The sequence below is a fragment of the Lissotriton helveticus genome, chromosome 8 (genome assembly GCF_964261635.1).
Source record: "Lissotriton helveticus chromosome 8, aLisHel1.1, whole genome shotgun sequence".
In the NCBI taxonomy this organism is placed as follows: Eukaryota; Metazoa; Chordata; class Amphibia; order Caudata; family Salamandridae; genus Lissotriton; species Lissotriton helveticus.
In genome coordinates, this window is record NC_136069.1 from 1,503,267,941 (window position 1) to 1,503,291,486 (window position 23,546).

Genomic DNA, 23,546 nt, shown 5'->3' on the forward strand with positions numbered 1-23,546 from the left:
CTTGACCTTTATGACCATGGGAACAACACACCATCAGGATTGACTAAAGATAAAGATAAAACTATTAATATCAAAAAGCTTAGAGGCAAAACTAAGAATAAAGCTAAAAAGACTATTAGCAAATCTAAACCAAGCACTATGAAAGCTATTGCAGAAAACAGTCCTATCAGACAATGGGTGCAAGCTAAGGGCGGTGTTAAATCAATGGCAATGAGACTCTCTGGTAATAGTCCTACTGATCTGGGTATGGTAACCAATGATGTTAATGCTTCTAAATTAATGTTGGGCGCACCTGGGTCGATGGGTTCTAGCCAACGACCAATTGAAGTACCCATAGTAGTTCAGAATGTAGAAATTGTGACGGCTTTAATGGAAAGACAGGAACAACCTGGCTCTGGTAATGAACTTCTTGAAGAATCTCCCTCTCCTCCATCAATAATCTTGCAGTCGCCTTCTTTAATACAGATAACACCTACGGGCGATGCCCCTACATTTTCATCTAACAACAATACCCCAATACAAGATAGAACTAGTATAGTAAGAGTAACAAAGGGTGGCACCGAATCGGCTTCAATGACAGAATCAACAAAAGAGAATAATTTAGAAGGACCAGATCACCCGTCTATCTTATCAGCAGACTGGATTCTTCAAGGGGAGGTGTCTGCATCATTTTAGACGATATTACAGTTACTTAATGAACAGAAACAAGAAGCCAAGATTCATTATCAACAGATGAGGGAAGACAGCAATAAGACTCAAGCCTCTTTGCAAGAACTGTCATGTAAATTGGGGGCAGTTTCCCAAGATGTGGAGGAACTACAGCAAAGAGCAGTTCTAACGGAGGAAAAATCACACCGTTCTGAGATTGCTGTGAATAAACACTCTTCTCAACTTCTTCAGATGCAAGCCAAACTTGAAGATTTAGAAAATAGACAACGGAGACAGAACTTACGTGTCTTTGGTATTGCGGAGGGAGCCGAGGGAGCTGACCCTAGGGCATTTATTGTCCATCTGTTTCAGAAGGCTTTTCCTGACTTATCAGATTGGGATTGGGACTCCCAGATTCAACGTGCCCATCGGCTACCTTTAGCTCAAAGAAATAAAAGTGGTAAATTTCCTCTTCCAATTCTGATCTGTTTGGGTAACTATTTGCTCCGCCAAGCCATATCAATAAAAGCACGGCCAAATACTCCAGTTACCATTGACTCAGTTATATTTTTTGTCCGATCTGATTTAAGCAAACTTTCTCTGGAACGACGCTGGAAATTGAAACAATTTATTGATCCAATTAAGGAGTTGGGATGTCAAGCTTTTTTGCAAGAACCAGCAAAACTGAAAGTACTTAGAAATGGTCGGTCTTACTTTTTCTTGGAAGAGAACGAGGTTGAATCTGCTATGGCTACTTGGAGACTGGAAAAATGAATTGGATATTGATTAATGCTATGTTCTTCCTATTGTTTTGTCCTACTGCTATACATTTCAATGTTTCTCTAAACTGGTCTAACCTTTTGAATAGGTGGGAATAGATCATATTAGTTACTGATGACCATAAACTTGGCTTTTTCTTTTTGACTATTTGTATGCCCGGACTATTGTTATACATTTCATTGTATTTTTAGACCGGTCTAACCTTTTTGTCTAGGTGGGAATAGATCATATTAGTTACTGTTGACCATAAACACGGCTTTTCTTTTGACTATTTTGATTGCCCGGATCCTATAGGCAGCTAAATCCGGTTATTGGCTGCCTATATAGCGGCAGCCGAGTTAAGGGGGGACCTGCAGGTTACTATTGGGTGGGGGGAGGTTGGGGTACAGTGTGGGTTGGGGAAGGGGAAGATATGCTTTGGGGTAAAAAACGCATCAAAGGACACAAAAACTACAAAAATAAGAGGAATTATAAGGTTGATTTGATTTGCTATAGAGGTCATGTAGATAGGGACATACATAATTTGAGATGTATCAAATAAAATGTTTAACTTGGAACGTGTCAGGTTTAAATAATAAAATAAAGCGGAGTCTTGTACATGAGGAGCTTAAGATGTATAATCCTCATATTGTGGTTATTACTGAAACCCATATAGCTTATAAAGATAAACATTTGCTCAAACAATTAGGATACGATATTATAGTTTGCACTGACTTTAATGCCTCAATTCCGGGGGTAGCGATTTTAAAACACAAAGGATTCAAATGTGAGATACTTATAACTGACCCATCAGACATTTTTTATAATAAATATAATATATTTTTATTCAAAGTCAATAAGAATAAAATGGTATGCTAGTTTCTGCGCAATAAGTTTGTTGTATTTTTGCAAATGCCTTTGACATGGCATTTTATGTCTGTGTTTCGTTTTCCATATTCAACACTTTTTGCACTTTGAAGAATGTTTTGAAGGCTTAAACATGTTTCAATAAAAATGTTAATACATACAAAATATAAATTAATTTTCCAAGCAGTAACATCACTATGAAGATGCACCCCACTCATATACCAGCACATTGTATTTTTCCTTGATGAAAATATTGTTTTATGGAACACCAAGTGCTATGCTAATGCTAACTGCATGTTTTTATAGGGAAATGAGTAAACGCCTGACAGAGGAACAAGCCAAGAAAACTTTTGATCGAGCACTCAAATTAGAACAAGAGTTTGGAGAGTTCTTTACAGGTAATCTATGTCCATTTAAAACATGTATGTCATTTGAGATGTCATCAGTGATGTCACTCACCATGTAATGAGCGATGTAATATATGTTAGGTCATAAGCAGTGCAATGCAGAGGTGTGAGTTATAGTTTGCTCAGATAACTATAACTGCTGAGTTTCATGGCTTTTGTATGAGAGAAATAGTCTAACTATAACGTCCCTGTAACATTTGTTTTTTTCCAGTGAATTTCAAAGGATTTTTTAATTCTATTTCCTAACTATAACATCCCTGTATTTGTTTTTCCAGTGAATTCCTTAGGGCTTTTTCACGTTAGTTACTAACTATAACGTCCCTGTAACCTTTGTTTTTTGTATGTGAATTTCTATGTTTTTTAAATATTATTTCCTAACTGTAACCTGTAACCTTTGAGAATGAGTTTGTGAGTGAGTGCATGCGTGTCTCAGTGGGTGTGTGGGTGAGTGTGTGAGTGTGTCAATGGGTGTGTGAGTCGCAGAGTGGGTCTGTGAGTTGGTGTGTGGGTCTCTGAATAGGTCAGTGAGTAGGTATCAGAGTGTGAGTGATTCTGTAAGTGGGTGCATGCGTGTCTGAATGGGTCTGTGACTGGGTGTACATGTCTGAGTGGGTCTGTGGGTAGGTGCATGAGTATCTGAAGGGGTAATATAGTGGCTGTAAAAGTGTCTGAGTGGTTCCCTGAGTGGGTGCAGGAGTGTCTGATTGGGTCTTTGAGTGCCTGTGAGAGTGCCTGAGTAGGTCTGTGATTGGGTGTGAGTGTCTGAGTGGGTCTGTGAGTGGGTGTATGAGTATCTGAATGGGTCTGTCCGTAGGTGTGTGAGTACCTGAGTGTGTGAGTGGGAGTCTAAGTGTCTGTGCGGGTGTGTCTGTAGCTTTGTTAGTGACTGGGCCATGACAGAACGCCTGCCCCTTTATCCAAAAGAATTCCACAGATTTGTAGTCCCCTTGGATGCTGAGGGTCCTTGAGTGCCAAGAACCCCTCCTGTTACACCCGGTATGTCTAACACAGCAGGATTGCTGGGATTTCATCGGAGACCCACCCCCTTTGTCTAGCACCTTGCAACCATGCCTCGTGGCTCACTTCTATTTGAGGGATGAAGTCCCCTTGGATGCTGAGGGTCCTTTGGGGCCAAGAACCCCTCCTGTTAACTCTAGTAAGTCCCATACAGTGGGTTTGCTGAGAGCTCGTGGGAGGCCCGCCCTCTTTCTCCACCACTCTGCAAACGTGCCTCCTGGAGCACTGCTGGTTGGGGGATGAAGTCCCCTTGGATGCCGAGGGTCCTTGGTGATCAACAACCTCACCTGTTACCTCCAGTAAGGCCCACACAGCGGGATTGCTGAGACCTTGTTGGAGGCCCTTCCCCTTTCTCCACCACTCTGCAAAGGCACACTGCTGGTTGACGGATGAAGTCTCCTTGGATGCTGAGGATTGTTGGGGGCCAAGAACCCCTCCTGTTGCCACCAGTAAGTCTCATTCAGTGGGTTAGCTGAAAGCTGGTCAAAGGCCCGCCCCCTTTCTCCACCACTCTGCAAATGCGCCTCCGGGTGCACTGCTGATTGGTGGATAAAGTCTCCTTGGATGCTGAGGATCCTTGGGGGCCAAGAACCCCTCCTGTTACTACCAGTAAGCCCCACACAGTGGGATGGCTGGAATTTGCTCCAGCACTCTGTAAACACGCCGCCTGGTCCCCGTAATACAATAATAATCCCCAGAGAGGTGGTGGTCCTTTGGGCAATACTAAGCCCTAGAAGCGGGACCCTGTGTGCCCCGCTCCTTTTATTAAAAGAGCCTGCATGCCCCAGGGACCTTGCCCACTTGGGGCTATAGTGTAAACAAGTGCGGAAGCAAGCGCTTGTTTTTTTTACTTTCGCCAGACTTGCAGATCCAGAGACCTCATGACCAGTGCTGGGGGGATGGGGAGCAGAGTATTCCTACCCGCCCTTTTTTCTTTTTTTCAAATGTTTTTGAGAACCTAGATTGCTGCCAACACTTCTTGAAGTGTTGGTAGCCAGCCAGATCTCAGCATGAGATTGAGAGGGTTCATGACCCTTAGCGTCCCTATATATACAAATTTGAATTTCCTTTAATACCTTTAAAAGTACTCAATACTTTTACACCAATTCACAAAAAGTTATCTTTCTGGACCAACAACGAGCTTTCTGCCAAATTTTGTGTAATTGCGTTAGCGGTTTGGGTTGTAGGAAAATGGGAAAAACATGTTTTTTGACACCATCTTCTTCTCAGCTCCCGCTTGGCAGATTGCCCCGAAACTTTCTGTGCACAAAAAAAATCACTGGGGTACTTTTTGGGGAAAATTTATTTAAAAATGTGTCAATTGGCACCAAAGATATCGGCAAGTAAAAAGCTTTTCCTATGGAAACATGGTTCTACCTACAATTACCTACTGGCGACCACCACCAGCTAAAATATATGATATATGTATACATATATATATATATATATATATTTAGATCCAAATGTTTTTTCCACAAGTCGTCTCTTGCACACCAGCCGGCAATGCTATGGAGAAATGGAAACGGACACCAGTTTGCCTGTTTGGCAGGTCTTGATTTATTGGAAGCCTCGTCAGACGCGTTTCGGATAACAGAGTATCCTTGATCACTGGCCATATAGATATATATATTATGGTGAACTGCGCTCTGCATGTGATCAAGGGCACTCGATGCCCAAAACGCGTCATTTTGAGGAGTAAAGAGAAATAATAAGACAACTTGCCATTCAGCCTAGGGTCTGTAACTCTCTTTTCGTCAAAGAGGAGGTCTGGAGAGTGTTGTGGGTTTTGAATATATATATATATATGTATATATATAATTTTTTCTTTTTTTTATAATGTTCTTTAACATGAAAGCAAGTTCATGCAGCTAGAAACTAGTTGTTCAATATCTAAGGGCCTGATTATGAATTTGGCAGTGCTGCGCTGGTTTTGCACCGCCAAAGCCGCTCGCCTGATTACAAGTTGAAGAGTTAAACTTGTGAAAAAGGACACCACAATGGAAACAGCAAAAATATTCTCTATATAACTGGGGGTGCAAGTAAACTGGGGGGGCACATGTTTTGCACCCCTGATTGTATCCCCATGGCGAGGGGGGCATGGGGGCTCTGTAGAGCTCCCTTTGTTTCCCCACCACCTGCTGGCGGTGGAGAAACTCGAAATATGCTAAGCAGGACTGCGCAGTCCCACTCAGCATATTGAAATGCGCCACTGCCAGGGAACGCCACTTCCCTGGTGCAACAGGCGGTCTACCGCCAGAACGGCTCATAAAGTCGTAATTCACCAGTCGGACCACCGCCACCATGAGTCTGGCGGTCCATGGATCGCCAGACTCGTAATCAGCCCCTAAGTCTTTAGTCACTCAGTGAGTTGCAAGCCCTTAGCCTTCTTCACAAGGTGATTGGTTCATTTATGCTAGTCAAGTGACTGAGATGAATCGATTCAATGAGCATACCTTCACAAGGGTTCCTAGAGAATATCTGAACTATATGCTTGCCAGGGAATTGTCACTCCAAGTGCACGAGGAAGTGTGGTCATCCTGCAAGTTGCAATACCATTATATTGCGAATTCTAATGATGCAAACTAAAGTAGGATGTTCTCTTAGCCCAGGGAATTTTTCCTGTAACCAAGTGAGCCCTCAATGCAAATGCAACAATACGGGCTGTTATCTAATCAGGTCCAAGACTTAATTTGCAATCGTAAGGAGACAATGCTCATTGAAGATTGGCATTTAGGGGCTTAGAGAGTTTTTCTGGAATCACAATGTGTACAATTATTTACCTCACAGACAGGACTTGAGACATAAGTTGAGTGAACATAGAGAATTACCAGGTTTAATGTGCATAATTGTCACTTTAGTGTTTGAAAGTACGAAACCTCAAGGTAAATTATTTAGTGCTTAGAAACTCCCTTGGTAGAAAAATAAAATGCCTTAGGGGAATACCTAATGTGTGCAATGAGTTAATCAAGTGTCTAGGTACGCAAATGTAAGCTTTGGCAAAATCTACTGAAGTCAACCAAAGTACAATTTACACACAGTATTAATCATTTATTTAGTTTCTAGGAAAATATTTGTGAGGTCACCCTCAATATGAGAATTACTCAGTTACTTGCTGAAGATATTTATGTATCATTGCAGATTAGATTTACATACAATGTACAGCATTACTTATTTCATAAGGAATATTTGTGATGGTAGCCAAGGTGATATTATAAGGAACACCAAGCATTACTGCTTCCCAAGGGATATATTTATGAAGTCAACCTAAATGAGATTTAGCTAATTAAATTAATCACATCTAATAAATCATATCAGTAGAAGAATAAAGAAAATCCCTGCTGTGATCTTAAGGCACACAGAGATAAGCTTAGTTTCAGAAATAGTACCTAAAAGGAATAACCCAATATAATTTGCTCTGTACTTAGTAAGATCCATGGTTATTGCTAGATGCTGGCTAAAGAGTGACTTAGAAAGAGCACGCACAAAAATGAAAGCCCCCTAAGCCACTGTCACAGTACTACATGACTGATAGGTCCTGATTTGCTTAGTCGTGGAATGGATGTTATATCAAGTAAAGCAGAAAATGGAAAATACTGAACGCCGTATCAACCTGTTTGTAAAAGTACTTGATATTATTTTCCATAGAGTTTACCTGGATAAAAGATATTAAGAAAATGCTATTTAGCCACAAGAGAGAAAAGTAACAATAGGATTAAAATTAATTAATTTCCACTTACTTTTCAAAATTGTATTGCATAGTTAATAAATGAAAATACAAGTCAGTAAATAGAAACCTCACTCTTCCTTTTATGCATTTGTATTAACTGCGAGGCACAGTGAAGGTCTTAACTTAAAATGTCATGTCACAGCATTTTAGGAAATGTGTCCAGTGATGAAAAACAGTCATAAAACATTGTTACAAAGTTGGTCAAACAAGTACAAATTCTGTTATTTTCTCCTATACATAATGTTCTTGCAAGAGCTGCAATCTACACTGAAAATAATAAGAATTCCAGTGTATATCAGTGAGTGCATACTATTTCCAGCTGATTCAACACATAGTGGTTTAATTAATATTTGGCAGACTGGGTGAACCGCCTCAAGTAGTGGTTAATCTTCCTCACCACTTGCATTTCCCCCACCTTGATTAGAGGTGGGGTAAATGCATGCTCTTCACTCGCAGAGCCTCAGATACCTCTGTCGGTAGAAATCCTTGTCCTGGGAGTCCATACATTGCAGGGACAAAATGTCATTGAGACTGTTGCCCATTCTTGTTGAGAGAGGGGTTACCACCAACCATCTTAGCATCCAAGTTGTTCGCTAACCTCCATAAGTTTCTTACTTCCTTAGAGTTGGATAACTCATGCATTTCTAGAATTCTACTTTCAGTGTGATGTCTCTTGGCTTACGATACTGCTCTTTCAAATTATTTCTGTAAGGTAGTAATTTCAAATTGTACTTGTGACATTCTTATCAGTAGTTTTTTATTTTTTTATTTATCATTTTATATCATACGGCATCAGAAAATAAAACCATGGCGCTCACTGGAACAATTTGTCAGCATAAAAAGAATGGCACATACAGTCATCACAAAGGAGTAACAAACACAGTCCCAGAAGGCTTCTTGCAGTCGACTCAGCGTTCTCCCAGTCTCTACAATGTCGTGCAGCGTATCCCTCATGGCCCCTGAGTATAGCTTTATAATTCAATGTCTAGGGGGGTAAAAAGGATGTCCCATCCAGCCTAACAATGGCATTAACCCCCCTGGGTCTCTGCTCTGTTCAAGTGGTGTAGATGGGAGTGCCCTCTCTGTGGCCCCATATGTCTTTAGGCCAAGGAGCGTGGCAAGATAGTGGCATATAAGTCGCTATTTGTGTTGTAATATGTTAGGCTGCTCAGCCAATTCTTAAATATAGGAGCAGCTTTACACCCCCAGTGTAAGGCAATCTCTCTTTTCGCCAACAATAGGCTAAGGGCGACAAATTTCCGGATTGGTTTCGGAAAGTTGGCCACATAGCCCAGTATGGTGTCGGCACCACATCTAATTCTACCATGTCCCCAAGCGCCTTATGCACTTCTCCCCATTAGGCTCGTATTTTGGTGCATGTCCAAGTGAGGTGAACAAAGTCTGCCTGCGCTGCCCCACATTTTAAACATGTGTGCGTTCTGGTCGGGTCCAATCTGTGGGTTGTCGCTGGAGTCACATATGTCCTGTGTAGGAACTTAAAATGAATGAGCTTGTGGTAGCTATTTAAGGAAATCGTTTTTGTCATGGAGCAGCATTTGACCCACTGGTCATCGAGAAAGAGGTGCCCCAGGTCCTCCTCTCAGGCCTACAGATTTTGTCATCTGCGACAGGGATTGCAGACGAGTTTTCGGGATATAATTTAGAAATTAAGTGCGTGCCGTTGTCAGTCTCCATTGTCATCGTGAGGGGAGTGAACGAGTCTGGTTCAAGAGGGAAACTGGGTAAAGTCGCCTTAAGAGCCGAGCGCACCTGGTACATGACAAATCTGTCAATGAATGTGGCGGAGTGAAAACGCTCCTCTTCCGTCATCTGGAAGACATGCCCTCCTAGGAACAGGTCCCCAAATTTGGTAATGTCGAATTTGGCTAGTGCGGGCTGCACCAGTTTCTCCCCCATGATCGGTATCCAGCAAATTATTGGGGATGGGCAGTGCTGAGTAGCATAGGAGGGGAGCGCCAGCCATGCATCGCAATTTATCCCAAGCCCATCTAGTGGTGGTAACAGTTTGGATGTACTTGGGGTCTCTGTCTAGTCCCTTGGGCAATACAGCGCGTAAGGTGTCCAGTAGAACCAAGTCCGCCTCTGGTCCTAGATAAAGAATTCTAGCGTCAGAATGATACCAAGCATATGCATAACTGCACTGGGCAACCAAGTAATAGAGCTTGAGATCTGGGATGCTGAACCCACCCCTATCGTAGGGCAATGTCAATACCTGCCACCTCACCCTCGCTCACTTACCCCCATGTCAGTCCAATCAGATGCGAGCACAGTGTTAAAAAAAAATGTTCGGTAAAGGGATCGGAATGTTGTTAACCTCTTCCATGTTCAGGACGGCTCCCTGCCGTCATGAGTCACAGTAGGTGTATGCTCATGACGGCCGGGAGCCGTCCAAACGTTGCCGCTCCGCCCACGAGCAGTTAATTCCCTGCCTGTGCAGGAGAATTAATCAGTGGGCGGAGTTCGGACAGCTCCCGGTCATCATGAGCACACGCCTACTGTGACTCATGACAGTCGGGAGCCGTCCTGGGTATCCGAGCGCCACGCCCAAGTCGCCCAGCCCCCTTGCACCGCGGCAGAATTTTCCATGCAGCAAAGGGGTTAAAGAGGTATAAAAATGTTGGCAGCACAATCATTTTGATCAGGGCAACCTGTCCCGCAATGGAAACTGGCGCTTCCAAGGTTTGAACCGCTTGACCATAATTAAGCCTAAGCATTTGGGCAGTGTCCAGATGGCTGTCCTCGGTATTTGGTAGAGTCCGTGCACCAATGAAGCAGGAACTCACACTCCCATTGTACCATGCTAGATGTTAGTGGGAATATTACTGATTTCAGCCAGCTTATACCTAAGCCCGAGAATTGTCCGAAACGTATGATTTCCCGTATCAATAGGTATAGGTTCTCCCGGGGCTCACGCACATAAAGAATAACATAATCCGCATATAAAGAAACCAGCAATAGTCCAGTATTAAACTGTAGGCCCCTGTGCAGATGCTTTTCTTGGAAGTGGCGGATTAACGGGTCCAATGCCAGGATAAATAAAAGCGGCGACAGCCCTGTCTGGTGCCTTGCAATAACAGGAATGGGTGGGATAAGGAACCATTTAATCGCAATCTTGCAAATAGGACTGCTGTATAGCATCGCAGAGTTGGCTACAAATCCCTTGGGCATGCCCAAACGGAGCATCACGGAAATGAAAAAGGGTCATTCCAAGGAGTCGAAAGCCTTCTACGTGTCTAAAAGAATGGCCGCTGCGTGGACCTCCGGGTTTATTCTATGCAGAACCGTAAACAGGGTGCAGAGATTGAGAGAGGTAGACCTTTGAGGAACAAATCCTGATTGCGCCGGAGCAATGATCTTGTCCATCAATAGAGCGAGGTGGAGCGCATTCATTTTTGCGAGTATTTTGTAGTCTTGGTTTAGTAAGGAGAGTGACCAATACGAAGCATAACTTAAAGGATCTTTGCCAGGCTTGGGGAGAAGTATAGGGGGCAACACACTCTGCTCAAGCGATTCGGAGTACATTTCTATTAACTTAGGGGCCAGCAAATCCTTATAGGTCTTATAAAAAATGCCCATAAAGCCATCCAGGCCCGGAGCCGTGGTGCCATTTAAAGCCTCTATCGCACTAATGACTTCCTCTTTCAATAAGGGTTCCGCTAGGAAGTCCTGCATGTACTTCTCCAAATACACCGGAGCAATCTCAGACAGATAGGTCTCTTGTGCTTTAGAGTCCTATCCACTGCATCTCCGCAACAGTCTGCAGTTCAATAACGAGGTATAATTTAGATGTGCGCAAGCAGTCCGGCGGGGCTTCAGCGCCATGGGGCCATGTCGGTCAGTGGCCTGGCCACACCTCCACATTCTTATCAGTAGTTTGAAAAAAAAAAAATTTTAATGTTTTTATTGAAGATAGCATATTAAATTACAGCACTTTCATGGCACAATGACATACTTATGTCCAATATACCCAGGCGTTATTATCTTTGTTGCTGTACATTGCCGAAGGATAAGATTTTTTGTAAACAACTAACAAATTAGGCTAACGTGAGTACAGGCATATAACAATTCTTACTGCACAGCATTCTTATAGAAAAATGAGGATAAATAGACATATCTTACAGAGTCAGTGCATTTTTGGTGAACAGATAATATATATCCCACCATACAGGTGATCGTAACATCTGGTATCAACGTTAGGCTTAAATGGAAAATGTAATTACCTTAGATGCGATTCATCATATAGTATGAGCTTTGTGTAACAACAGCGATACAGACCCACAGACATAGTTGATGGTCTCACCCAGCCCAACACTAGGGAATTACTCTTCCAGACTGCCAGGCTCAGCTGGGGGGGACTCTGCTCTGTTCCGTGACCACTTTAAGAATGGTTCCCAAATGTCGCTCGGCCGCGAGGCAGAAAGGCATCAGATCCCAATACACACCCAGTTGTGTGTGGCCATATGTCATATCTGACAGCCAATCTGCAAATTTAGGTCGGATTCTGCGACCCCATTTCATAGCCACCTGTCTTTTGGCATATAATAACAGTAGAGCATGCAATTTCCGACTTTTGGGCTCAGTGTGTGCCACCCACCCTAGGAGTCCAAGGATCGGGGAAGGATCATCTGCTCTATTTAGAATTTGGTTGATTGCAACAAAAACGTCCGACCAGTAATCAAATAGAGCCGAGCAGTTCCAAGCCACATGCAGAAAAGAAGCACCTACTTCCCCACATTTCCAGCATCTGTCATCCTCTCTAATACCCATACGATGAAGCGCTAGTGGGGTGCGGTAGTATCTATGGAGGAACTTAAAGTGTATGAGTCTAAGTTTGTAGTTTGGGGAAAGTTCCAGCAGTTGCCTACAACAGAATGACCACTGCTGGTCAGTCAGGGGCATCGCTAGGTCCTCGTTCCACAACTGCAAAGATTTAGGCACCACAATAGGGGATTGCTCTTGCATGGAATTATATAAGCGTGACACTAGTTTCTTCCGGGATGCTCTCCCTAATATGTTTTGTAGTGCATGTAGGTGCGGCGGCTCCTCAGGGAATTTGTCCCACATTGCTTTGCATGCAGACTTGAGTTTGTGGTGTGTGAACTTGTCTCTAAAAGATAATGTCTGATCCTCCTCCGCAGTCCGCAGGTCCAGGAACATGCCATCTGGATAGAGATCCGCAAATGTGTGTAGCGCGGATCCAGCGAGGGAGATATCTCCTCCGCCCTCTTCCAGGCACGGGAGCATGGGGTTTTGTCTAAGGGGGATCTCAGGCGCGTACAACAGGGGTAGGGCAGCTCGCCGTTGCAGCTCTTGCCAAACCCAGCGCAGCATGTTGGCCGAATCAATGTCCTGCGTTGGCCTGGGGGTTTTGCGATACAGGGCTACACTCAGGGACAGTGGAGCCACCATGTCTAGCTCTACCGCTACGTGCGGCTGACAAGGTGCAGGATAGGCCCAGAAGTGGAGATATTGGGCCTGTGTGCATAGTGCGTATAACTGCATGTTTGGAGTGCCCATGTCTCCCTGCCGCAGCGGTAATGTTAGCAATGCCCACAAAATTCTAGCTTGACTCCCAGCCCATACCAGCGCCAACAAATGTGAGCGCAGACAGGTGAAGAAGTATTGTGTCAGTGGGATAGGTATGTTCGCAAATAAATAAAGGAATTTGGGCAGTACAATCATTTTCGCAAGTGCAATTCTCCCAGCCAGGGATAGAGGAAGTTTCGACCATATGGCCACTTTACTTTCAAGCCAGGACACTGCCCTTCCAAAATTCAGAGTCCAGACGTCTTGGAGCTTACGGCTGACCCAAATGCCGAGGTATTTAACCTCATCGGCTTCCCAGCGTAACGGGTAGTCAGAATGTACCTCAACAGTGTTATCAGTTAGTGGAAACATCACCGACTTAGACCAATTTATAGAAACACCTGACAGACCTCCAAACTTAACAAATTCCCTCAAGAGTGGATTTAGATTCTCAGTTGGGTTAATTACGTATAGAGGGACATCGTCCGCATAGAGCGAGATCAGCAAACTACGGGAACTGAAGCTTACACCCCTTGCGGTATGATGTTGTCTAATTCTGGCCGCCAAGGGTTCCATGGCAATCGCGAACAATAATGGGGATAACGGACATCCCTGTCTTGTACCTCTGGAGATCGTGAACGGGTCCGATACCATGCCATTTATCCTCACCCTGGCCTTAGGGGCAGTATACAGCAATCGAATTTGATTTATAAACAACGGGCTAAATCCCATTTGCTCCAGTATAATAAAAAGATAGGGCCAATCAAGAGAGTCGAATGCCTTTGTGGCATCTAAAAATATCACTACAGCTTGTGTATCAGGATGCAAATAATGCAACACCGAGAATACGGTTCTCAGGTTATGCGAGGTTGCACGGCCAGGTATGAAACCTGATTGGTCGGGGAGGGCCACCATTGGGAGCAGAGGCTGAAGACGATCTTCAATTATTTTTGCATACATTTTTACGTCCACATTTATTAGTGACAGGGGTCTGTATGAATCTAGGCACTGACTGTCTTTATCCGGTTTCAGCAAAGCTATAATAAGGGCTTCCCTCATCGATTCAGGCAGTATACCCACCTCCAGAGCCTCCGCAAATACTGCATGCAGCCGTGGGGCAAGTTCCTCTGCATATGTTTTGTGGAACGCCGCCGTTAGACCATCCGGTCCCGGAGCTTTGTTCGGCGGGAGGGCTTTAATGGTTTTGACGATGTCTTGTACTGTAACGGGTAGGTCCATATATTTCCTATGTGCATTGTTAAACCAGACAAGCGCTATGGATTCTAAAAATGACATAATATCATCTTGCGGTGCAACATGTGTGGACGTATACAAGTTAGAGTAGTATGTAGGGAACACTTGTAATATGTCACTGTGTCCCGTTGTCTCAATCCCTGCAGAATCTATGATGGTATGTACATGTGCGGGTGGTGCAGTGGTGTTTATCATTCTAGCTAAGGTTCGACTGGGCCTGTCCCCTTCGCCATATCTCCGAGCTTCACCCTGCTTACCCAGGAATTTTAGCTCGCGCTGGGCCTCCTCCGCGAAGTCTAGTAATTTAGCTTTTATCTGAGAGGCTAGATCTGGTGTGGGGTCAGTGCAAAAGAGGTGCTCAAGTGTTTTAATCTCTTTCTCCAGCTCAGCTATGGTGGTTCTAATGGCCTTCAAAACCCCTGCTCTACGCGCTATACCCTGCCCCCTTATGACCACTTTAAATGCGTCCCACAACACTGAAGCAATAGTAACTGAGCCTTCATTGTTAGCAAAATAGTCTGTTATGTCGCGACGTATTTCTTCAGTGAATGCTGCATCTTGAAGCGCATGTGGCGGGAGGCGCCAAGTAAATGCCCTGGTAGGGGCCCCAGGAATGTCTAACTCTAGGAGACAGGGAGCGTGGTCCAAGAGGGATCGGGCCAGAATCCCGACATCAGCAGTCCAGGTGGCCACGTCTTGGGACACCAGCCAAAAGTCCAGTTGCGACCATGCAGCGTGATGTGCAGAAATACATGTTCCTACTTTCGTGCTTGTGTTACGGGACCTCCATAAATCAATCAGTGAGCCCTCACTAATTATGTCCCTTAATGCCTGGCTGGCGCGTGGATGTAACTGCCTGGACATGCCCTTTCTATCCAAGGAATCATCTATGACCACGTTGAAATCACCACCCCAAATAACCGTAGGGCAGTCAAGAATCGCAATCGGCGCCCATATTTCCCTGAAGAACTCCGGGTCATCATCATTCGGCCCGTATACAGCTGCTAGTATCACACTCTTGCCCAGTAAGGTGCCGTGCAGCACCACGTATCTGCCCTCCTTATCACTTATCACTGTATGCTCTGTCCAGTCAAGGCCTCGACGTACAAGTATTGCAACACCCCTGGCATAATTAGAGAAGATAGCTGAATATACGGATCCCCATCTTGAGTGTCTGAGCCTGGGCGAGCATGTGGAATTAATGTGTGTTTCTTGTAAGAAACAGATGTCTATGTTGTGCCTGAGTAGGTAGCTGTGCATCAATCTCGGTATCCTGCCATCATTTAAGCCCCGTACATTCCATGTAAGAACTTTGGTCACACCCATTACCTGTCTAATAAAATGGTGCAAATGTATAACAGCTGACCCACACTAGAGCAGCGCATTTCAAAAAGAACCAGTATCCACATGTAGTACTGACGACTTGCCAAACAACCCCATTTACAACTCCAACAACGAGCAAGTAGATTCATGCACATATGACAGTTTGCCAAACAATCCCTCACCCAAAGCCTCCCCCCACCCACACCAACCCCCCAATTAGGTTGTGTCAGAAACCCCCCCATAACGCCAACAGCGCTTGAACAATAGAACATTTGAATAGTGGGAGACACCCCTCGGAGGCGCGGCGTCTCGAGCATACACCCCTGTTCGCACAGGGTGGCTGCACTAGTTTAAGCTGTCCACTCGTGGGTAAAATCAAGCAGTGACCCATCACCCAGAGCCGATTCTCGTTTAAATATCACATACTATCAATCACAGTGAGAAGCAATACATAGCAACAAATATACAGAAGAACTCCCCTCCTTGCAGGCTTAAACAGCAATTATGCTATGACGCTTAAGGCACAGAACAGTAGCGCACAGACCCATCTTTAAATTAGAACTACAGCAGGATCAACAATGTCACTCATTGTCACTTAGTAGGCTTCCAGCCTCAACCTCAGCCATAGCTTTCTTTTTGGACCTAGACCCACACACATGTTTCACAAATTTCAGTGCGGAGCCCGCATCTAGGAAATGGTGCGTCGTGCCCTCGTGCACCACTCTCAGTTTAGCTGGGTACATAAGTGAGTACGGGATTTCCGCCTGGAGTAGCAATCTTTTGGCAGGCAAAAACTCTTTGCGGGCCGCCTGTGCTAATGGCATGAAGTCAGGATAGAAAGAAATATTGTTCACCTTGTGTGTTATTTTCCCTTTTTCCCTAGCCAGACGTAATATTTGGTCCCTGTCCTGATAATTTAGTAGTTTCACTAGAATTGGCCTTGGCGCGGCTCCAACAGGCGGCTTTTTCCCCAGAGTTCTGTGTGCCCGTTCCACCGTGAACACCGGAGACAGATTAGGGTAAAAAATGTCATGAAGTAGTTCCGTGATGAAGACCTCCATTTTCTCCATTGCTGTGGTCTCCGGAATCCCGGTGACCCGAACATTGCACCTCCGTGAGCGCGCCTCCAAATCATCTGCTTTGGCACACAGGGCTTCAATTCTCCCCTCCAATTGCGTTATGTGTGACTTGGTATACTGCCGGAACTTGCAGCACTCGGGACGTCTATTTTCTAGGCTATCAAGGCGTGTTTCGTGCGTGGCAACCTGGGAACGCACATTATCTAGCTGGGCCGTCATGGCATCCAGTTTTGCGTCTATGCTTTTGAGGCTTGACCTCACCTCGAGCATTAAGGCCGTGACGTCCAGCTCCTGGGGGACTTCTTGTGACAAGCCACCTGCAGCCAGTGGGTCCTGCTCAGCCAGCTTAGCCTGTTTCTTTTGGTCAAATGTGAGCTTCAGGTGGCGGGGGTCACCCTTCCCCATGATGCTGTGCCCGGAATGGAATTCCACTGGAATGACCCGCGCCCCTACAGCCCGAATAAACTGGCAGCCCGGGGGGTGTAGATCAGGTCCAACCCAATCAATGCGTGTGAAATGCGCAGATACACATCTCTCCACTAGGCTACGACACTTAGGGCACGCCTGTGTGTAAGTCTTGTGAGCATATTTGGTGGTGCTGAGTCAGTAAAAAAAAAAAACACTTGTGTCTATGCCCTATACTATCAGCCGGAGGGGCAGGTCCCCCAGTACAGGTTACAAATAGAGTTTCAGGGCTCGGGGCGCGCGCCAACAGCAACCCGAGTAATCAGGGAACAGGGCGCAGATCCGAATCGGCAAAGCAACCGGTGATGGGTGTTATTGCAGCTCTGAGGCGGGGAGGCACATCTGCTTCACACTCAACGGTGGCACGGTACAATTTGTATGGTCAGGGCCGACCTCACATTCTGCATCATAGTCTAGTCGCCATCTTGATTGCCATGCGTTCGGCTAACATGTTCCCCGACAGTCATGTGAGCAGCCCAGGTAACGGTGGTGAAGCACATCCCGGGGTCTCAGCGGTGGCAGAATATCAAACTGGTGACATGCAAGTATATGCGGTGCACCGCCAGAAACCACAGCCAACCCATCCACACAATGTCTCTGACACAGGCCGGCCCGATCTAAAATGGCGGCGGATCCCGGCACCGATCCTCGCAAATTAGCGATAATAGTCCCTTAAACAGTCCGAAAGTGTGCCTATTTGCCGGAGTCACACGCGTCCCAGGCAGCGACCTTACCCCACCTCTGCAACCTTGGGCTCCGGGCCGATCTCCACAGCACCTCACCACAGCCTGCTTGACCCAGCCGACCACGGCCTCGATTTGCTTCTTTAGCTTGCGCGAACCTCCAGCACCATGGGGTCACGTCCCCGCCTCGCCTCAGCGCAGGTAGTCGGTGCCCCCAGACGCGGTTTCCAGCAAGTCAGGACTTCAAAATTTCGGGCGATCACAGCTCGGGTCAACAACATGCCTCACAGCTCGAAATTGAGCCTCCACAAGTGGAAACAGCAGGATTTTATCAAGGATTATCGGTGCAGCCGGCGGAGCTCGCTTTCTAAGCGGCCATCACGCTGCTCGGCCAGCCACGCCCCCACATTCTTATCAGTAGTTAATTTCAACGATTGCAAATCAAGCCTAAACCATTCTGTGTGAAATTTTAGAAAATAACCTTTATTATCCTAATGAAATTTGAAACTAGAGGTAAGATAATCCAGTTTCCTCAGAATTAATATTTCTGAGTGTTGTAATTTGTTTGTTTCTTCTAATAAATTATCTGACTACTTGGTCGCAAAAACTTGAGCTAGTGATAATCCTTGCAGCCAGATTGCAAATCAAGAACTCTATTAAAAATGCAAATGTAAAAGTGTAAGAAAGTTCATCCTCCAACATGGTGGACACAGTCATACAACATTTGGTTTTCTTAATGATTTGGAGAGGTACACAATTCATAAACATATACATTTAAACACAGATGAAAACTTGAAAAAAGGTTGGTGTTACTTCTCAGGTAGGGCCGTTAATTTCCTAGTAATTGATCACATTGGGAATGACATATAACATTACACAAACAGATATCATTGCCACACCAAGAAGAACAGCTATGAAGCATTCGTCACAAGCAAGCAAAAGGTCTCTTGAGCGGTAGAGTCCTGTGCAGCCCGAGAGGTGTATAGGGTGGTGTAATAATCAGAAAATTTGACACGGATCTCAGTTGAGGTGTTTAGGAGCAGACCCGAGGTGGACCTCAGTTCAGTGATGTAAGCTTTGTTGTATGGGGGGCGCAACATGTTCGCTAGCTTGCGGCCAGGGCGCTCTCCCTCTCCACATCTACGGACGACCGGATATTTGCTTAAAAAATGGGATTCGCGCTCAGCCGAGTCTCTAAAGTCAGTTAACAATGCAATCCGGCACTTCATCTTGTCAGGTTTCGGGTTAGTCAAACACTCCCTATCTAGTTCTACCAGCTGCTGCTCAATATGGGACAAAGTGGATCGCAAGTCTTCAACAATGCAATTGCAATTCAGACCCCCCTAATGTAGGCCTTAATGGCCTCATACAGCACTGCCCATGAATCCACCAAGCCGGTGTTTATAGTCAAATATATTCCTCTATCGCCTCCCCCACCTCAGATAAGAAAAGATCGCCCTGCACGGCCCGGCTTGGGAATCGCCATTGATGTTCATATCCGTCTGGTCTAGGGACATGAAGATGAGGTAACCCGCTGGCAGATACCTGGTGTAAGTAGCCAATAATCGATCCTGGTCTACGCATTGTGTTGGGCCGCAAAGTGTCCGTAAGCAGCGTTGGAGGGGTTACGCTGTCACCAATTATCAATTAAAGTCAGGGAGTCACAAAGTTCAAGGAGCAGCCTTCGTGCCCGTGGTTTAGTAACATTGGAGGCAGACGAGCAGTCCAGAGTGGGGTTCAATATCAAATTCAGGTCCCCGCTAATTATCAAGTTACTAGCATCTAGTCCGACAATCTGGGACTGTAGCTCGTGGAAGAAGTCAGGGTAGTCAGTGTCAGGTGTGTAAATGCAGAGCAATATTAGATCGTGTCCCATCAACTCCCCCATAGCAGTAGTATAGTGGCCTTCTCTGTCACAAATAATAGAATATAAATGAAAGGGGACCCTTTTGTGTATGAGAATCGCAGTTCCCCTGGCGTAATTACTGAAGTTGGAAAAATAGCGGTGCTGCCACCAACTTAAAGCAAATCGTGTGGTCTCTACCTTGGGTAAGTGCGTTTCCTGAAGAAACAAAATGTCTATATTATGAAGCTGCAGGTAATGTAGAACATGTTTCCGCCTCCTATTGTCATTGAGCCCTCTAAAATTCCAAGACATTAGAGCCAGGTCTGACGGACCCGCAATAGTGCCTATCCTAGCCATCTGAGTAATTTAAATGTCAAAATGATAGTTGTGATCTGAGAAAATGAGGGTAGTTGAACTGTGAGCATAATACCAACTGAGCCATAACATGTGAGTCCCCAACGTGGTTGCCCCCCCTGCCACTCAGCCTCGCCTATCTCATGACGAGGAACATGCCCCAACAAAGAACGATACCAAACCTCCCAGGGACATTCAAATTGGTGCAGAAAGTGGAAGCAATCGTTCACTAGGTACCCAAGTGAAATCAGCATGGTTAACACCCGAGGGGAAGGCAACGCCCCGCCAAATACCCAGCACAGTGAAACTATATAAGTCGTAGATATGTTATTATCCCAATAAACATATATCCCAAACAATGGGTATTGCAAGCTGCAATGCATTTATGCCTGTTCATTCAGTGGAGAAGAGTTCCATGCTACCATTCAAGCCCCGCCATGGAAGAGAGGGTCACGCCCCATCTGATGTCTGCTGGCCGCCCTTATTTTTATCAGTCTGGCAAAATTCCTGTACATCATTGGGTGATTAATAAATGTGGGGCCGGCCGTTAATGTCCACTCGCAGCCACACCGGATAGAGCATACCATATTTGATACCCAGGTTTCTGAGGGTGGCTTTGACTCCGCTGTATTTGCGTCTGGCCTCCTGCACCATAACTGTGAAGTCAGGATACAGAGCTAACCGGGACCCCTGCCAGGTCGTATCCCCCCACTCTCCGGCCAATCGTAGGGCAGTGTCCCGATCTCTGTAGTTCATAATGCGGGCCAGGATGTGTTGGGGCGAACAAACTGGATTAGGCCAAGGGCCCAGGGTACGATGGGGCGCTCGACCATGAACCCAGGGTTGAAAGCTTCCTGCCAAATAGGTCAATGAGAACTGTTTCGACAAAAGTGTCCATGCGGCCAGTGTTTGTGGATTCCGGCACCCCCAAAATGTGCACGTTATTGCAGCGGCTGCGCGCTTCCAAATCCTCTCTTTTGATAGCTATCTCCTTGAGGATGCGCTCCACTCTCTCTAGGCATTGTAAAGACTGGGCTAAACTATCCTCAATGTCCGAGATCCTGGCCTCTGCTACATCAAGCCGTTTGTCATGTGCCTCTACGTTTGCCCCCATACCCTCTAGTTATTTGCCAAGAGAGTCAAATCTGCCATTCAGCGCTCTGAAACGGGCCCTCATCTCCTGCAACAGAGGACTCACCCCCCAGGCCAGTGTCCTTCCCCCCCTCTGCCATGTCTGTGCCTGCATTCTGTGCTTTGTCTGGCAGCTTTTCAAGTGGCAGGGCCCTTTGCTTGGGGTCCTTACGGCCCATGCCGTTGAGTAATGACAGGTCGGCGGCAATGTTAACGGCTCCACATGCAGGTGTCAAGGGCTGTCTAAGGAGTGTGACAGGGTGCGCTGCGAAGGAAGCCCAGAAGGGCCAGCACAATGCCTAGGTTCTACATGCAATGCTGCAGATGAGGGGCTGTGGCAGCTCATTCGGAGGTCACGGGGGTCTCCACAGTACAACAGGAGTGTTACAATTGCGCCCAGTAATGTAGCACGGTTATTTCTTATGCAGCGCTGAGTTGTTTCCAGTACGTGACTCCACAGCTATGGATCTCAAAATTGTGACCATAGGAAGGATCTGATGTTGGGGCAGCGCTGGATAGAGGACGCGGGCGGTGGAATTTATTTGATTCCTGTAGGCTTACTAGTCGCACAGTACTAGGCGGGGGGATCGGGCGCAGCGCACAGATAGCTCCGCCACTCGCCTCCCCCGGTACAAAATCATGCAACCAAGCGGCTGCCTGTCAGGCTCTCCCACGGGGCCTCAGGGAGTATCAGAAATGCCCAATGTACTCTCTGCCCACTGCTGACAGACGAGGCAGCGAAGAGGGCGGAGGGAGTCCCCAGCGGCCCGTGCCCAGCACACTTGCCACAAACGTCTCTCCAGGTAGGCAGGAGCGGTACATCGCCAGAATGAAAGAAGCCCAGGATCTCCCGGGCCCACGCCCATCCGCTGATCATAATGGCGTCTCTTCCTCGGCAGGTTACGGCCCTCTCCCGTCACGGCCAGGCTTCTCTGCCTCAACTTGGGAGCACCTCATCTTATCCACCGTATCTCCGCAACAGACTGATCTGCAGCTCAATAATGAGGGATAATTTAGATGTGTGCGGGCAGTTCGGCGGAGCTTCACCGCCATGCGGCCAGGTCGGTTGGCGCCCTGGCCACTGCCCCACATTCTTATCAGTAGTTAATTTCAACATTTGCAAATCAAGCCTAAACAAATCTGTGTGAAATTTTAGAAAATAGCCTTTAATATCCTAATGAAATTTGAAACTAGAGGTAAGATAATCCAGTTTCCCCAAAATTAATATTTCTGACTGTTGTAATTTGTTTGTTTCTTCTAATAAATTATCTGACTACTTGGTTGCAAAAACTTGAGCTAGTGATAATCCTTGCAGCAAGAATGTAAAAGTGAAAGAAAGTTCATCCTCCAACATGGTGGGCACAGTCATACAACATTTGGTTTTCTTAATTATATGGAGAGGTTACACAATTCATAAACATATACATTAAAACACACACGAAAACTTAAAGAAAAAAAAGGTTGGTGTTACATCTCAGGTAGGGCCATTAATTTCCTAGTAATTGATCACATTGGGAATGACATATAACATTATACAAGCAGATATCATTGCCACGCCGAGGAGAACAGCTATGAAGCATTAGTCACAAGCAAATATTCATCCACAAGTGCAAAGAAGTCTTACATGTCCCCTTCTCCCTTTATGTTTCTATGCAGCAGCTTCTACTTTAAGTAGTGGTGCATTGTGATAAACAAGGAGTCAAAAGTGGGTGGAAACTGGCATCCTCATTCTCTCACAATACAAATTTTAGTGATAAAGACGGAAAAAAGTTAAGCTGGCATATTGCAACTAGATATTCTCAAATTGATAGCAAATATTTGAAACATCAACTTCCACTCTAACTTCAAGCCTATTGGAGAGCCACAGTCAAGTTTGTTCCCAATAACCTTGGATTGTGGGACAGACAGCAAACACCCATGTAGCTACAAGCTCTGGCGTATAGTATAGCATTGCAATTGTTTTATATTGCTGCAGCTTCAGCTAAGGCAAAATAAATAGAGTTGCAGGTGTAATAAACACAGAGGCCAACATTAGAGGGTCCGCCATTAGTCCTAGCAGGTCAGACCATTTTTTAACCAGCATCTAGATCATTTTCTCTCAATTCATTAAATCACATGTTTAGCCTCCAAATAACAGTTTGATCCACTCCCTTGAACATGAGCTCCAATAAAGTTAGTTTCCTGACTATGCTATTTGATTGCCGCACTAAAAGATGACGTACCTGAAGATTCTTAGGGAAGCATTAAGCTGGAAGTGCAAACTCCCCTTGTAGATCAGAACAAACTGTGAATTGTATCAGCTGAGAAAAAGTGTCTGATAGTTTTAAGTCCAAGATGATTCCATACCCAACAAGTAGAATCATGAAACATGAGCAGTAGCAAGTTATTTTTATAGGCTTGTATGTAAGGGTAGATTAGTCTAAATGTACATGTTTTGCC

The 23,546-nt window shown here is 45.5% G+C and overlaps 1 protein-coding gene across 2 annotated transcripts in view; it reads left to right on the forward strand.

The window, feature by feature from the left end:
- Positions 1 to 23,546, forward strand: part of LOC144773449 (disks large homolog 2) — a 583,523-nt gene that overhangs the window by 537,999 nt on the left and 21,978 nt on the right. For both annotated transcript variants that reach the window (XM_078658480.1, XM_078658479.1), the window contains exon 9: positions 2,581 to 2,672. In XM_078658480.1, coding sequence (XP_078514606.1) covers positions 2,581 to 2,672 — 92 coding nt within the window. The remainder of the gene's footprint in view (positions 1 to 2,580; positions 2,673 to 23,546) is intronic.